The sequence below is a fragment of the Amblyraja radiata genome, chromosome 11 (assembly GCF_010909765.2).
Source record: "Amblyraja radiata isolate CabotCenter1 chromosome 11, sAmbRad1.1.pri, whole genome shotgun sequence".
NCBI classification, from domain to species: Eukaryota; Metazoa; Chordata; class Chondrichthyes; order Rajiformes; family Rajidae; genus Amblyraja; species Amblyraja radiata.
In genome coordinates this window covers 8,517,790-8,533,623 of record NC_045966.1, presented here as the reverse complement: position 1 = coordinate 8,533,623, position 15,834 = coordinate 8,517,790, and the positions used below count along the sequence as shown (strand labels likewise).

Sequence of the window (15,834 nt, the reverse complement as noted above, 5' to 3'; positions counted from 1 at the left end):
TGTGCTGCCATTTAAAGGATGTATCCTAATTTGCAATGCTTGTCTCGATATCTTTTCTCCATGTGTTTTGACCTAATTATATATTTCCCATTTTAATTCAGCAGTAAAAAGGGATTTCAGTTGGGGCACGATCAATATCCATCATCATGTAGTAATTAATATCAATTGAAATTATTTGGTTCATTGCAACATTACTCTCGTCGAAGAGTGACCAGAGAATAGAATTTGAATGGGGCAATATTCACTATTGCTGGCAACCTTGCAGCAACATATGTTCTCATAGGGGATTATAATCCATACTGACCCATTAATACCGATGAAAAGCCTTGAAGGGTCAAATGGGCATACAATTAGGCCCTCACATCTCTCCCCAGTCTTCAACAAGTAGGTTGCTTTGGGAGCATAAGAATATGACTGCTCTTTGGGGTTGGAGTTGGTTAAACTAGATGTGGGACATTCACCTGTGAGGTAAGAGCTGGGAGTTCCAGCTATGGGAACTTCCTCATTGTTTTTCTGGGGGGGTCACAGTGGCATTTAAGGGTGTCGGGGGTTATGGGGCTAAGGCAGGAAAATGGGGTTGAGAGGGAAAGATAGATCAGCCATGATTGAAAGATGGAGTAGACTTGATGGGCTGAATGGCTTTATTCTGCTCCTCAAACTTATGAATTTATGCCCCCACAGGATTAGTGAAACCGCTGATACCCGGGCACTCCAGACCTCAGTGGCCTTTTGTGCACCTACTTTACCGGTGATTGAGATCAACTGATGATTACTTTGTGTTTAGTTTAGAGATACAGTGTGGAAATTGGCCCTTTGGCCCATTGACTCCACGCCGACCAACAATCACCCGTACACTAGTTCTTTGTCATCCTAGTTACGCATCCTGCAAACTAGGGGCAATTTACAGAAGCCAATTAACCTGCATATCCTTGTAATATGGGAGGAAACCCGAGCACCCGGAGAAAACCCACGTAGGCTATGGGGAGAACGTACAAACTCCGTACAGACAGCACCCTTAGTCAAAGTCAGAACCCGTAGTAGAATGAACCACATCTAGCTTAGCCAACTCCAACCCGTGGTCAGGATCGAACCCAGGTCCTCTGGTGCTGTAAGGTAGCAACTCTACCGCTGTGCTACCGTGCCGCCCAAATTGGGAGGCTTCATCCTATCATGTCCCATAGCTATGGAACCCTAAAGTGTGGCAGTCACCATCAAAATATCCGGCCTGCAAACTGTATGGTTACTGAGCAGCTGATATGCCCCATCGATTAGTTGTCTAAATATCAAAATATACCTGACAAAGCCCTAAATCTGATCAAGTTTTCTTTTGTAAACCTGTGCAAATGTATATTATGTCATATACTGTTAATCTGTGCAGTTCACAATGGTCCCCGAGTATTTTGGTTACATATTGTTACCGATATTTCAATAGATGATCATTTCATATTAAACCAGGAAAAATAATAATAGTCCACTTCTGTATCGCTGGATTCAGTACCGAGCAGGTTAAATCTCTTCCACATTTTGAGCACGATGTGGATGTTTTCTTCTTATTAAAACGGAAGTGATTTTTGTGCGTAGGACTACATTTGAATCTGCAAACAAATCAAAAAACATTGTTCTGTTTAGGTTAGTTTAGAGATACAGTGTGGAAACAGGCCCTTCGACACACCGAGCCCTGCTGACCAGCGATCCTCGTACACTAGCACAATCCTACACACACTAGGAACAATTTACAGGGATACCAAGCTAATTAACCTACAAACCTGTACATCTTTGGAGTGTGGGAGGAAACCGGACCACCCGGAGACAATCCATGCAGGTCACAGCGAGAACGTATAAACTCCGTACAGACAGCACCCGTAGTCAGGATGGAACCCGGGTCTCGCGTTAAAAGTAGCAAGTCTACCGCTGCGCCACCGTGCCACCCATAAAAATGTTATCAAGAATGAAAGTAGAAAAAAATACTGGAGAAACTCAGCGGGTGAGGCAGCATCTATGGAGCGAAGGAATAGGTGACGTTTCGGATCGAGACCCCATCTTCAGACAAGTGGAGGTGGGAGAGGGTGGGAAGAAGAAAGGATGATGCGGAGACAGTAGGCTGTGTGAGAGCTGGGAGGGGAGGGGAAGGAGGGAGAAAGCAAGGACTACCTGAAATTGGAGACGTCAATGTTCATACCTGCCCAAGCGAAATGTGAGGTGCTGCTCCTCCAATTTGCGGTGGGACTCACTCTGGCCATGGAGGAGGCCCAGGACAGAAATGTTGGATTCGGAATGGGAGGGGGAGTTGAAGTGCTGGGCCACCGGGAGATCAGGTTAGTTAGAGCGAACCGAGCGATTCAAGAATGATTGTTGGTGGACATCTCAACACATTCCACAGACGTGTACAGACACATCTGTCATTCTGTATTGGTGTTATTTCATAAGAATAGTGTCAGGTGATATGTTAACAATGAAACTCATTGCAGTTCCACCACAGATTTTCCGGCAACTGGTATTCCAGTATCTCCTGTAATTCAAATAAAATTACGGGAGCACATTTGCAATCCTGCCTGGAAGTCCCCCCGAAAATATGGCGCCTAGGCCGGGTGAGGCGGCCGATCTTGACCTCATCAAGGCTTCCGCGCCGATCAGTGAGTCTAATTCGCCACCCGCGGCCGAGGCTCTGGAACGAGCTATATTAACGAGGGTGCCAGGAATGAACCGCTGGAGGAGGTACTTGAGGCAGGTACTATCGCAATGTTTTAGGAACACTTAGACAGATATATGGACAGGACAGGTTTTGAGGGATATGAGCCAAATGCAGGCAGGTGGGACTAGTATAGATGGAACATGTTGGCCGGTATGGGCAAGTTAGGCCAAAGGGCCTGTTTCCTTGATATAAGACTCTAACCAACAACCGCAGTATTTTGTGTCTACTACTTATACAACGATAATCCCTTACTCGGTTATAGCGTACAATCGGCAATAACGGATACCGTTATAACCAGGGTTTGCTGTTAATGTAAGCTGAGAACTGAGGCAAAAGTAGAGATCATTGCTACAACTTACCCCTTGATTTTTTGCATCTGATCAACAGTGTCTGGGAGAGGAGCGTTGAATGTTTCAGGCAGAAACAAAACCAAAGTTCCAGATAATGCTGACAGAATTCCAATTAGAGTAAAAGGTAAAAACTCCTGGTGAACTCCTGTGAAAATACAGACATTTTAATTTAAAATGAACACAGATCGACACAATGCAGTTGATAATCTTAACCTCACCTCCGTTGTCAATAACATTCTTATTGTTTAGAGTTTAGAGATACAGTGCGGAAACAGACTCTTCGGCCCACTGAGTCCGTGCCGACCAGCGATCACCCCGTACACAGACACTATCCTACACACTTTACGAACAGTTTACAATCGTTATTGAGGCCAATTAACCTACAAGCCTGTACATCTTTAGAGTTTGCTGGAGGAAACCGGTGCACCAGGGGAAAACCCATGCAGGTCACGGGGAGAACGTACAAACTCTGTACAGACAGCACCCGTAGTCAAAATGATACCTGGGTCCCTGGCGCTGAAAGGCAGCAACACTATCACTGCACCACTGTGCCAATCCACTCTGCAATGATATACAATTCGACTGGTCCCAGTTTTCTGTCCCACTGTGGCAGTCTAATTAGAAATATGTTGAGATACCATGAACCCAGCATGAATAGAAACATAGAAACATAGAAAATAGGTGCAGGAGGAGGCCATTCGACCCTTTGAGCCAGCACCGCCTTTCATTGTGATCATGGCTGATCCTCCCCTGTCAATAACCCGTGCCTGCCTTCTCCCCATATCCCTTGACTCCACTAGCACCTAGAGCTCTATCTAACTCTCTCTTAAATCCATCCAGTGATTTGGCCTCCACTGCCCTCTGTGGCAGGGAATTCCATAAATTCACAACTCTCTGGGTGAAAATGTTTTTTCTCACCTCAGTCTTAAATGACCTCCCCTTTATTCTAAGACTGTGGCCCCTGGTTCTGGACTCACCCAACATTGGGAATTTTTTTCCTGCATCTAGCTTGTCCAGTCCTTTTATAATTTTATATGTTTCTATAAGACCCCCCTCGTCCTTCTAAACTCCAGTGAATACAAGCCTAGTCTTTTCAATCTTTCCTCATATGGCAGTCCCGCCATCCCAGGGATCAATCTTGTGAATCTACGCTGCATTGCCTCAATCACAAGGATGTCCTTCCTCAAATTAGGAGACCAAAACTGTACACAATACTCCAGATGTGGTCTCACCAGAGCCCTATACAACTGCAGAAGAACAACTTTACTCCTATACTGAAATCCTCTTGTTATGAAGGCCAAACATTCCATTAGCTTTCTTCACTGCCTGCTGTACCTGTAAGCCAACTTTCATTGACCGGTGTACAAGGACGCCCAGGTCTCGCTGCACCTCCCCCTTACCTAACCTAACCCCATTGAAATAATAATCTGCCCCCTTGTTTTTTCCGCCAAAGTGGATATCCTCACATTTATCTATATTATACTGCATCTGCCATGCATCTGCCCACTCACTCAACCTGTCCAGGTCGCACTGCAACCTCCTATCATCCTCTTCACATTTCACACTGTCACCCATCTTTGTGTCATCCGCAAACTTGCTAGTGTTGCTCCTAATTCCCTCTTCCAAATCATTGATATATATGGTAAATAGTTGCGGTCTCAACACCGAACCTTGCGGCACTCCACTCGCCACTGCCTGCCATTCTGAAAAGGAGCCGTTCACTCCTACTCTTTGCTTCCGGTCTGCCAACCAATTTTCTATCCATGTCAACACCCTACCCCCAATACCATGTGCTCTAATTTAAGTCACCAGTCTCCCATGCGGGACCTTATCAAAGGCGTTCTGAAAGTCTAGATACATTACATCCACTGGCACCCCTTCATCCATTTTACTTGTCACATCCTCAAAAAATTCCAGAAGATTAGTCAAGCATGATTTCCCTTTCATAAATCCACGTTGACTTGGACTAATCCTTTTACTGCTATCCAAATGCCCCATTATTACCTCTTTAATAATTGACTCCAGCATCTTTCCCACCCCCGAAGTCAGGCTAACTGGTCTGTAATTCCCCGTTTTCTTTAGATTAGATTAAACTTTATTAATCCCCTTATTCAGGGGAAATTCAGATGTCCTTGCAGCACACTAATAAAAATACAACATAGTATTCAAAAAGAAGTTCAACACAAAAACATCCCCCCACAGTGGTTCCCACTGTGGGGGAAGGCACAAAGTCCAGTCCCCATCCTCTTGTCTACCCAAAGTCGGGCCTATTGAGGCCTCCACAGTCGCTGCCACGGCGCCCGATGTTCTCGCCGGGTGATGGTACTCCGGCGTCGGGAGAACCCCAGCGGCTTGGGGTGCCAGGAACGACCGCCTTCCCACCGGAGACCGCGGCTTCCAAGTCACAGACCGCGCCGGACGGAGCTCCACACACTGGCGATCTCAACGAGAGATCCCAGGCTCCGAGATGTAACGTTCAGCGTCGCAGCTGGCCACTCCACAGAACCGCGGCTCCACAATGTTCTTATCGGCGGTCCCAGCATACTGGAGTTCCAGCGCGGCGACCCAGGAAAGGCATCGCCCGCTCCGCAATAGCGCTCCAGCGCTGTGCCGCCGCCAAAGCCGATGTTCTGCGCCGCCGCCAAAGCCGATGTTCTGCGCCGCCGCCAAAGCCGATGTTCTGGCCAGGACCCCTCAGGGAAACGTCGCTCCAGGACCCGCTGGTAGGCCGCAAGGACAGGTCGAAGTCGCTGCTCGGAGGAAGGCAACCCCTCCGACCAGGTAGGGACTCGAAAAGCAGTTTCCCCCTTCCCCCCCACCACCCCCCACACATAAAAAGATTAGGCCCCCTGACTGCACACTCAACGTACTAAAAATAATAAAAAAGAAGGGGAAAAAAACGGACAGCTGCAGGACAGGCAGCCGTTCAGGACAGCGCCTCCTCCGGTTATGGCCTCCTTTCTCGCTCCTTTCTTGAAAAGTGGGATAATATTAGGTATCCTCCAATCCACAGGAACTGATCCTGAATCTATTGAACATTGGAAAATGATCACCAATGCGTCCACTATTTCTAGAGCTACCTCCCTGAGGACCCTGGGATGCAGACCCTCAGGCCCAGGGGATTTATCATCCTTCAGTCCCATTAGCCTACCCAATACTATTTCTCGCCTAATGAAAATTTCTTTCAGTTCCTCTATCCCCCTAGATCCTCTGTCCTCCAGTACATCTGGGAGATTGTTTGTGTCTTCCTTAGTGAAGACAGATCCAAAGTACCTTTCATCTCTTTTCCTTGTTGCCCATAATAATTTCACCCGTGTCTGCCTTCAAGGGACCAACATTTGCCTTTGCTACTCTTTTTCCCTTAACATATCTAAAGAAGCTTTTACTGTCCTTCTTTATATTCCTGGCCAGCTTCCCTTCGTACTTCATCTTTTAGGCCTGTATTGCCCGTTTTGTTTCCTTCTGTTGTCCTATGAAAGTTTCCCAATCCTCTGGCTTCCGGCTACTCTTTGCTGAGTTATACATCTTTTATTTTAGTTTTATTCTATCCCTAACTTCTCTTGTCAGCCACGGTTGCCTCCTACTCCCCTTAGAATCTTTCTTCCTTCTTGGAATGAAATGATCCTGCGTCTTCCGGATTATGCCCAGAAATTCCTGCCATTGCTGTTCCACCGTCATTCTTGCGAGGATCCCTTTCCAGTCTACCTTGGCCAGCTCCCCTCTCATGCCTTCATAGTCCCCTTTGTTCAACTGCATCACTGACACTTCCGATTTACCCTTCTCCTTCTCAAATTGCAGATTAAAATTAATCATATTATGATCACTACCTCCAAGCGATTCCTTTACCTCGAGTTCTCTTATCATATCTGGTTCATTGGACAACACTAAATCCAGAATTGCCTTTTCTCTGGTCGGCTCCATTACAAGCTGCTCTAAGAATCCATCTTGGAGGCATTCTACAAACTCTCTTTCTTGGGGTCCTGAACCAACCTGATCTTCCCAGTCTACCTGTATATTGAAATCCCCCATCACCATAGTGGCATTACCTTTGTTACATGCCAGTTTTAACTCCTGCTGCAACTTACACCCTACATCCGGGCTACTATTTGGGGGTCTGTAGATAACACCAATTAGTGTCTTCTTGCCTTTACAATTCCTCAACTCAATCCACAGTGACTCTACCTCGTCAGTCCCTATGTCTTCCTTCGCAAGGGACTGAATTCCGTCCTCACCAGCAGAGCTACCCCCCCTCCTCTGCCCACCTGCCTGTCCTTTCTATAGGATGTATAACCCTGAATATTAAGTTCCTAGGCCTGATCCTCCTGCAGCCACGTCTCAGTAATCCCCACAATGTCATATCTACCAACATCTAACTGAGCCTCAAGCTCATTTACTTTACTTCTTATACTTCGCGCATTCATATACAATACTTTTAATTCCTTACGCATCTCACCTTTCACATCGATCCCTATTACACTTGGCCATACTCTCCTATCCCTTTGTGAGCTTCCTTTCCCGTTAATTCTGGGGTCATTAACCATTCCTTTACTCTCTTTCCCTTTAACTCCATCCTCGACTATCCCATTTGACACCCCACCCCTCTTATTCAGTTTAAAACCACCCGTGTAGCAGTGGCAAACCTGCCTGCCATAATGCTGGTCCCCCACCTGTTAAGATGCAATCCGTCCCTTTTGTACAGTTCCCCCTTACTCCAAAACAGATCCCAGTAATCTAAGAATCTAAATCCCTGCCCCCTGCACCAGTTCCTCAGCCACACATTCAGGTCCGTGTCTCCCTGTTCCTGCTCTCGCCAGCACGAGAAACTGGAAGCAAACCGGAGATAACAACCCTGGAGGTCCTGCTTTTCAGCATTTTTCCGAGCTCTCTAAAGTCACGCTGCAGAATATTCATCCCCTTCTTTCCGACATCGTTTGTGCCGACATGCACTACAACCTCCGGCTGTTCACCTTCACCCTTTAGGATTTTCTGCACTCTGTCCGTGACATCCTGGATCCTGGCACCAGGAAGGCAGCACACCATTCTCTAATCCCGTCTGTTGCCGCAGAAGCCCGTCCGTACCTCTCACAGTGGAGTCTCCAACTACCATGGCATTGCCTGACGTTGGCCTCTTTGGTTTTGGCTCAACAGCCCTTTTTGCTTCGCAAGCCAGTCCGCCGCTCAGTGTAATAACGTCTTCAGTCCCAACAGCTTCTAAGTGGGTGAACCTGTTCACAAGAGGTACAACACCCTGGGACCTTTGCATTCCATGTTTCCCTCCCTTTCTCACCGTCACCCACCTTCTCTCTTCCAGTACCTTAGGTGCATAGTATACATAGAAAACACAGAAAACATAGAATACATAGAAAAGGCAGATCCTGCCACCTTCTGGCGCAGCAAGGTAAAACTGAAGATAGACACATGATGCGAGAGGGACACACGGTCAGGCAGCATCTCTGGAGAAAAAGAATAGGTGACGTTTTCTCATATGACAGTCCCGCCATCCCAGGGATCAATCTCGTGAACCTACGCTGCACTGCCTCAATCACAAGGATGTCCTTCCTCAAATTAGGAGACCAAAACTGTACACAATACTCCAGATGTGGTCTCACCAGAGCCCTATACAACTGCACAAGAACCTCTTTACTCCTATACTGAAATCCTCTTGTTATGAAGGCCAACATTCCATTAGCTTTCTTCACTGCCTGCTGTACCTGCACGCCAAATTCCAAAAGATTTGTCAAGTATGATTTCCCCTTCGTAAATATTTAAGAGGGAGTTAGATGTGGCCCTTGTGGCTAAAGGGATCAGGGGGTATGGAGAGAAGGCAGGTACGGGATACTGAGTTGGATGATCAGCCATGATCACATTGAATGGCGGTGCAGGCTCGAAGGGCCGAATGGCCTACTCCTGCACCTAATTTCTATGTTTCTATGTTTCTATGTAAATCCATGCTGACTTGGACTGATCCTGTTACTGCTATCCAAATGCGCCGCTATTACATTTTGTTAATCGACTCCAGCATCTTCCCCATCACTGACGTCAGGCTAACCGGTCTATAATTCCCTGGTTTCTCTTTCCCTCCTTTCTTGAAAAGTGGGATAACATTAACTACCCTTCAATCCACAGGAACTGAGCCAGAATATATAGAACATTGGAAAATGATCACCAATGCGTCCACGATTTCTAGAGCCACCTCTTTGAGTACCCTGGGATACAGACCATCAGGCCCTGGGGATTTATCAGCTTTCAGTCCCATCAGTCTACCCCATACTATTTCTCGCCTAAAGCAAATTTCTTTCAGTTCCTCTGTCTCCCTAGATCCTCTGTCCTCCAGTACATCTGGGAGATTGTTTGTGTCTTGCTTTGTGAAGACAGAACCAAAGTACCTGTTCAACTCTTCTGCCATTTCCTTGTTCCCCATTATAACCTCAGCTCTTTCTGTCCTCAAGGGACCCACATTTGTCTTTACTAATCTTTTTCTCTTAACATACCTAAAGAAGCTTTTACTATCCTTCTTTATATTCTTTGCCAGCTTACCCTCATACTTCATCTTTTCAAGCCGTATTGCCCTTTTTGTTACTTTTGCTGTTATAGTCTTTTCTTTTAGTTTTATTCCATCCCTGACTTCCCTTGTCAGTCATGGTTGCCTCTTACTCCCCTTAGAATCTTTCTTCCTCTTTGGAATGAAATGATCCTGCAACTTCTGGATTATGCCCAGAAATACCGGTCTGCAATTCCTGTTCCACCGTCAACCCTGCTAGGGTCCAGTCAAGTTTGGCCAGCGCCTCCATAGTCCCCTTTGTTCAACTACAATACCGACACTTCCGATTTTACCTTCTCCCTCGCAAAATGCAGATTAAAACTTATCATATTATGGTCACTACCTCCTAATGGTTCCTTTACCTTGAGTTCCCTTATCAAATCCGGTTCATTACAAATCCGGTTATTTGATCACAGGGAAGAACATGCAAACACAGCATTGACAGCACCTGAGGTCAGGATTGAACTCAAGTCTCTGGTGCTGTAAGATAGCAGCTCTACCAACTGCACCACTATGCAGCCCGATGCACATACAGGTCCACAACCGATTTTCCATCTACTGGTGGTCTAGCGCCCCCATTTTACTTCGGAGTCACGCGAGTGGCTACGTGAAGAACCCCGCCAGGACGCATGAGTGTCATATCGCTACACGCATTGCAACGAGTCACAGCAGGGGGAACGACGTTCCCTTATCGGCAGAATTTGAAAGCCGGGAACAGCAGGTAAGGAGACTCTGCGTTCCTTCCACATACCTTACAGATGGAGACATGGACCAGATCCACGAAGGCTGCGAGAAAGCTGGCGGGGGAGAACAGCGGAGTTGCCGGCAGCCGGCAGCAGCAGCCAACGGCACGCCAATCTCCCGAAATGGGAACAGCTGTGCCCGACTTCGCTCCCGCACCGGCCATGGCCGGGCGGTAGAGCGAAGCAAAAAACTAACAGAGTCGTTGACTCCGATGAGTCCGACTCTGAATAGCCGCGAGCGGCCAGTGCCCGTGAGCATTGGGGCCGGTTGGAGCGGCTTCAGGAGCAGCCACGAGCGGCCAGTGCCCGTGCGCATTGGAGCCGGTTGGAGCGGCTGGGAGCGGGGAACAAAAGCAGCCGCGACGGCCAGTGCCCGTGAGCATTGGGGCCGGTTGGAGCGGCTGCAGGATCAGGAGCAGCTGCGACGGCCAGTGCCCGTGAGCATTGGAGCCGGTTGGAGCGGCTGCAGGATCAGGAGCAGCTGCGACGGCCAGTGCCCGTGAGCATTGAGCCGGTTGGAGCGGCTGCAGGATCAGGAACAGCCGCGAGCGGCCAGTGCCCATGCGCATTGGGGCCGGTTGGAGCGGATGGGGAAACAGGAGCAGCTGCGAGCGGCCAGTGCCCGTGAGCATTGGAGCCGGTTGGAGCGGCATCAGGATCAGCAGCAGCCGTGAGTGGCCTATGCCCGAGAGCATAAGAGCCAGTTGGAGCGGCTGCTGGAGGAAATACTCCAAGTGGCAGGCTCCGGGAGATGGAGGCTAGCCACAGTGGGCAGTTAGTAAGCCGCACAGCAGTACCTCTTGTGGGGCTGCACAGTGTTTCTCCCTCATCAGAGGGGAGCACGGAGGGTCAATTCTGGCCTGACCCTGAAGAGGCGAGTGTTCAACATACCCCTAGTATGCCTGGGGTGAAAGAAAACATGTTAGATATGTTGTCCCAGTTTATCCAACCCGACCAAACTGGCCTAAACCTGGAGCCGAAAATAGCGGTAAGCATTGACTACATGTCTTTTAACCAACTACAGGGACAGGCATTATCGGACACCAAAGCACGACACTTACCACCAGGGAACTGCAAGTCGCTAAATGTTCCCAGTGTCAACCAGTGCATCTGGAAACATGTCGGGGCATCAATTAGAACCAGGGACTTAAAAATACAGAAAGTCCTAAAAGTCCTAACAGCAGGAATTACGGGTTTTGCCCGCACATTGAATGAGCAAAACATGACCCTAGACCACCAAGATGCACTGGCTTTACTCTGCAACTCACAATACGAGTTAAACAATATTAGGAAAAGTGCTATCCAACCGGCTTTAGACCCCAAATTTGCAGGCCTCTGCAAACCTGGAACCTCCAAACCATCAATACTACTATTTGGAGGGGATTTATCAAAACAAGTCAAAGAACTTGACAAAGAGGCGAAAACCCTGGGGCTCATAAAAGCAGCATCCAAAAGCTACTACGGCCATAAACATCACCCCTATGCACCCACCAGTCGGCCAAGACAAACTGGAGAAAGCGCAAAACCAGGAACACCCAACATCGGTCTTTTTTAGGCCGTGGGCCAGACCGACCATCCTGGAAAATGCGCAAGCCCTCAACACCAACCCAACTACAGACCCAGACAACGGCACCTCAACGTCCACGGAGGATGCCGAAGAAGTCACATATCTACCACTGGTAACCATGGAGATAGGTGGGTCTGGTTCCTTAAGAATTAAGGGGAGCATGGAAGTTGGCGGGAGAATACGATATTATTTGGATGCATGGAATAAGTTAACTACCGACACTTATATTCTAAGCAGTATCCAGGGTTATACCATAGAATTTATACAAAAACATAACCCTCCATTCAGCATGTACCGAACCGAATGTTCGTGCTCACAGGCATAGAAAAATCTAAAGCACATGCTGAATTACAGCGGCTATATAAAAAAGGAGTAATTGAGAAAGCCCAACACGAATCACAGGAATTTGTGTCCAACATCTTTATAAAAAACAAGAAAGATGGTGGTTGCCGCATCATCATCGATTTAACTACTTTGAATACCTTTGTACAATATATTCATTTCAAGATGGAAACCTTTGTTACTGCTAAGCAATTGATTTCCGAAGGCTACTACATGGCAAGCATCGATTTAAAAAGATGCTTACTATACAGTACCCACAAGAGGTGACCACAGATGTTATTTAAAATTCAACTGGATGGGTCAGCTCTGCCAATACAGGGCACTACCTAATGTACTAACATCAGCCCCAGGCTGTTCACAAAAATTTGAAACCAGCCCTAGCGTTACTGCGGAAACAAAAACACATGGTAATGGCATATCTAGATGACATACTTATTGTTGGCAAAACTTTTGAATTGGCTAAACAAGCGGTAACAGCCACAAAACAATTGTTTGGAAAACTGGGGTTTATCATCCATCCAGTTCATTCTAAATTAACGCCTTCAACAAAAATGGATTATGTGGGGTTCACCATTAACTCAGTTCTCATGTCAGTGACTTTGCCGAAAGAAAAGGTTACAGCCTTAATAGAGGCTTGTAGCAAAATCATTGACATCACCAAACCATCCATTAGACTGGTAGCTAGAATAATTGGGATGATAGTGGCTGCATTTCCAGCCACACAATTCGGACCTTTACACTATCGAAATTTACAGAGAGCAAAAATAAGAGCACTCAAACTTAATGATGGCCATTTTGACAGACCAATGAAGCTACCAACAGAGGCCATAATGGAACTAAAATGGTGGGAACATAACGTCAGGTATTGTTCCAATCCAATAATTATCAGCAACCCGTCTATGGTACTACAAACTGATGCCAGTGCACTTAGTTGGGGTGCTACCAATTCCATCTCCAGCTGTGGAGGGAGATGGAATGCACAGGAGGCATCATTATTACAAACACTGGGCATAAATTACCTGGAAATGTTAAGTGCATTCCTTTGCCTTAAGTCATATTGTTCTGGGTTAAATCACCAGCATGTTAGACTACAAATTGACAACACCACCGTGGTAGCATATATCAACCATATGGGTGGAAACAAATCGACATCATGTGACAATCTGGCCAACACAATTTGGCAATGGTGTATCCAGAGAGATATTTGGATATCAGCTACCTATTTACCAGGAAAACTAAATTTAGTGGCAGACACCAGGTCACGCAAATTCAATGAAAACACTGAATGGATGTTGGATAAAAATTTGCTGAAAATTTGCTGAAATTACAGCATGGTATGGAACACCAGATATCGATCTTTTCGCATCCACGCTCAATCACCAGTTATCAAATTATGTTTCATGGGAACCAGACCTGGGGCAGCTGCAACAGATGCATTTTTGCTGCATTGGGGGAAATTGTTTATTTATGCATTCCCTCCTTTCTGCCTCATCAGTCGGGTATTAAGGAAAATACAGCAAGACTCTGCGTCTGGTATTTTGATAGTACCCGATTGGCCTACTCAACCATGGTTCCCGGTGATACTAGACATGGTATTCGAACCATGCATCACCATCCATCATAGACCTAATTTACTGGTCCATCCGGTAACAAAGGAAAGATCACCCACAGATCTATGAACATCCCGCCTGTTCTGGAATTCCTGGCAAGCCTCCATTACGATGAGAGGCTCAGTCATAGTGCCATCAACTGCGCCACAAGTGCTCTGTCAACATACCTGTGGCAAGGAACAGAGCAGCATTCTGTTGGGACACACCCTGGTAACCAAACTCATGAGGGGTATTTTAATGTTAATCCCCCAAGAACCAGGTACTCCCAAATATGGGATGTGAGCATTGTACTGACCATGTTAAGAAACTGGTCTCCAGCTACAGCTCTGTCCCTACAGAAACTGACTATGAAAACAGTCAAAGTGGAGTCAAACAGTCATGCTGATGGCCTTGGTCACGGCACAAAGGGTCCAGTCACTACAGAACCTAAGGTTGGACAACATGACTATTTCATCTGGAAATTTAACTTTTCACATCAATGAATTAGTCAAACAGAACTGACAGGGGTCAGCAGGCCTAAAAACAGAATTCAGGGCATACCCGACACTTACTATTATATATGGAGTATACTAAGATCATCAGAGGGAAAGAAATGTCACTTTTAATCAGCTACAAACAGCCACTCAAAACAGTAGCAGTCCAGACCATCTCTAGATGGCTAAAACAGGTCCTAATAAGGCTGGAGTAGACACTAGCATTTTAAATCTCACTCCACCAGGGCTGCCGCTACATCGGCAGCTATGAAGTTGGATGTTCATATGGACCAAATCCTCAAGACAGCAGGATGGTCAACGGAGAAAACTTTCCAACGACTTTAAAACAAACCAGTCATTGAACCTGGAACATTTGCAGAAACAATTTTAAGTTCTGTAATATAATTTACCCCATAAATAGGGGCTATAATTTGGTGTTAATATATTTATCGTTGGGTTTTCAATATCGTATTGATGTCTAATGATGTTAACACTATTCTCCCCATAATCAAGGCAGATGTGATGCATGGACTCGTTTCCACGGCATGAAATCACAGAGCTTTAAAATCTTCACGTAGTCACTCACGTGACTCCGAAGTAAAATAGTAAGATTAAACGAGAACTTACCAGTTTGAAGTTTGATCGTTATTTTATGAGGAGTAACGTTGAGGGATTACGTGCCCTCCGCTCCCACCCTTGATCATATACTCAACTGGTATCTCTTCTCTAATCTTACTATGTTTAGTCATTACAGTTATCTGTGATTTCACACCGCTGCTTTGAAGAATGCCACGCATGCGTCCTGGCGGGGTTCTTCACGTAATCCCTCAACGTTACTCCTCATAAAATAACGATCAAACTTCAAACTGGTAAGTTCTCGTTTAATCTTACTATTAATCTGGACAAAATCACGAGAGGGCACTTGAATTCCCCCCGGAAGTCCCACTGAGGCCGGGTGAGGCAGCCGATTTCAACCTCATCGGGGCTTCCGCGACCGATCTGCGGGTTGAATTTGCCCCCTTGCAGCCGCGGCTCTGGAACTCCGGCCCGGCCGGAGCCGGCAGATCTGTTCCCATACCCGACTTCCATGGCCGACTTTGCGGGCCGGTATATGCCCCCCCCCCCGAGGCCATGACCTCTGTTGGTCCAGCAAAACGGATCATGCGGCAAGGCTCTGGACCAAGGGTGCCGGAAAGTTGGTGGTGGACCTTCACATAGAATTATAGAATGATCGTACCCAGATAGAAGATGTAAGGCGAGATGATGCTGCCCAGCCGGCTGGCCATTGAACTTACTCCGACACCCATGTTCCGTACTGCCGTCGGGTACAGCTCAGCCGTGTAGACATAAACCATGTCAAAGCCACACGTGGTGGAGAGTTTCCCACTCATCACCAGCACTGTTGCGAGTCCTGAAATATCTAAATAAATCAGAAACAATCGTAAGTTTGGTGGTGACACAAGGAACCAAGCCTAGAACACAAAGCGCTGGAGTAACTCAGCATCTCTAGAGTTTA

General features: G+C 46.8%; 2 protein-coding genes across 2 annotated transcripts in view; both read right to left on the bottom strand.

Annotated features, from left to right (window-relative positions):
- LOC116978253 (solute carrier family 22 member 4-like) overlaps nucleotides 1-15,834 on the bottom strand; it is a 267,313-nt gene that overhangs the window by 67,711 nt on the left and 183,768 nt on the right. The window lies entirely within an intron of this gene.
- LOC116978259 (solute carrier family 22 member 5-like) overlaps nucleotides 654-15,834 on the bottom strand; it is a 50,689-nt gene continuing 35,508 nt past the window's right edge. The window contains exons 7-9 of the mRNA XM_033029261.1: nucleotides 15,556-15,738; nucleotides 3,052-3,187; nucleotides 654-1,595 (exon numbers count right to left, since the gene is read on the bottom strand). Of these exons, the coding sequence (XP_032885152.1) occupies nucleotides 1,442-1,595; nucleotides 3,052-3,187; nucleotides 15,556-15,738 (473 nt within the window). The 3' untranslated portion in view covers nucleotides 654-1,441. The remainder of the gene's footprint in view (nucleotides 1,596-3,051; nucleotides 3,188-15,555; nucleotides 15,739-15,834) is intronic.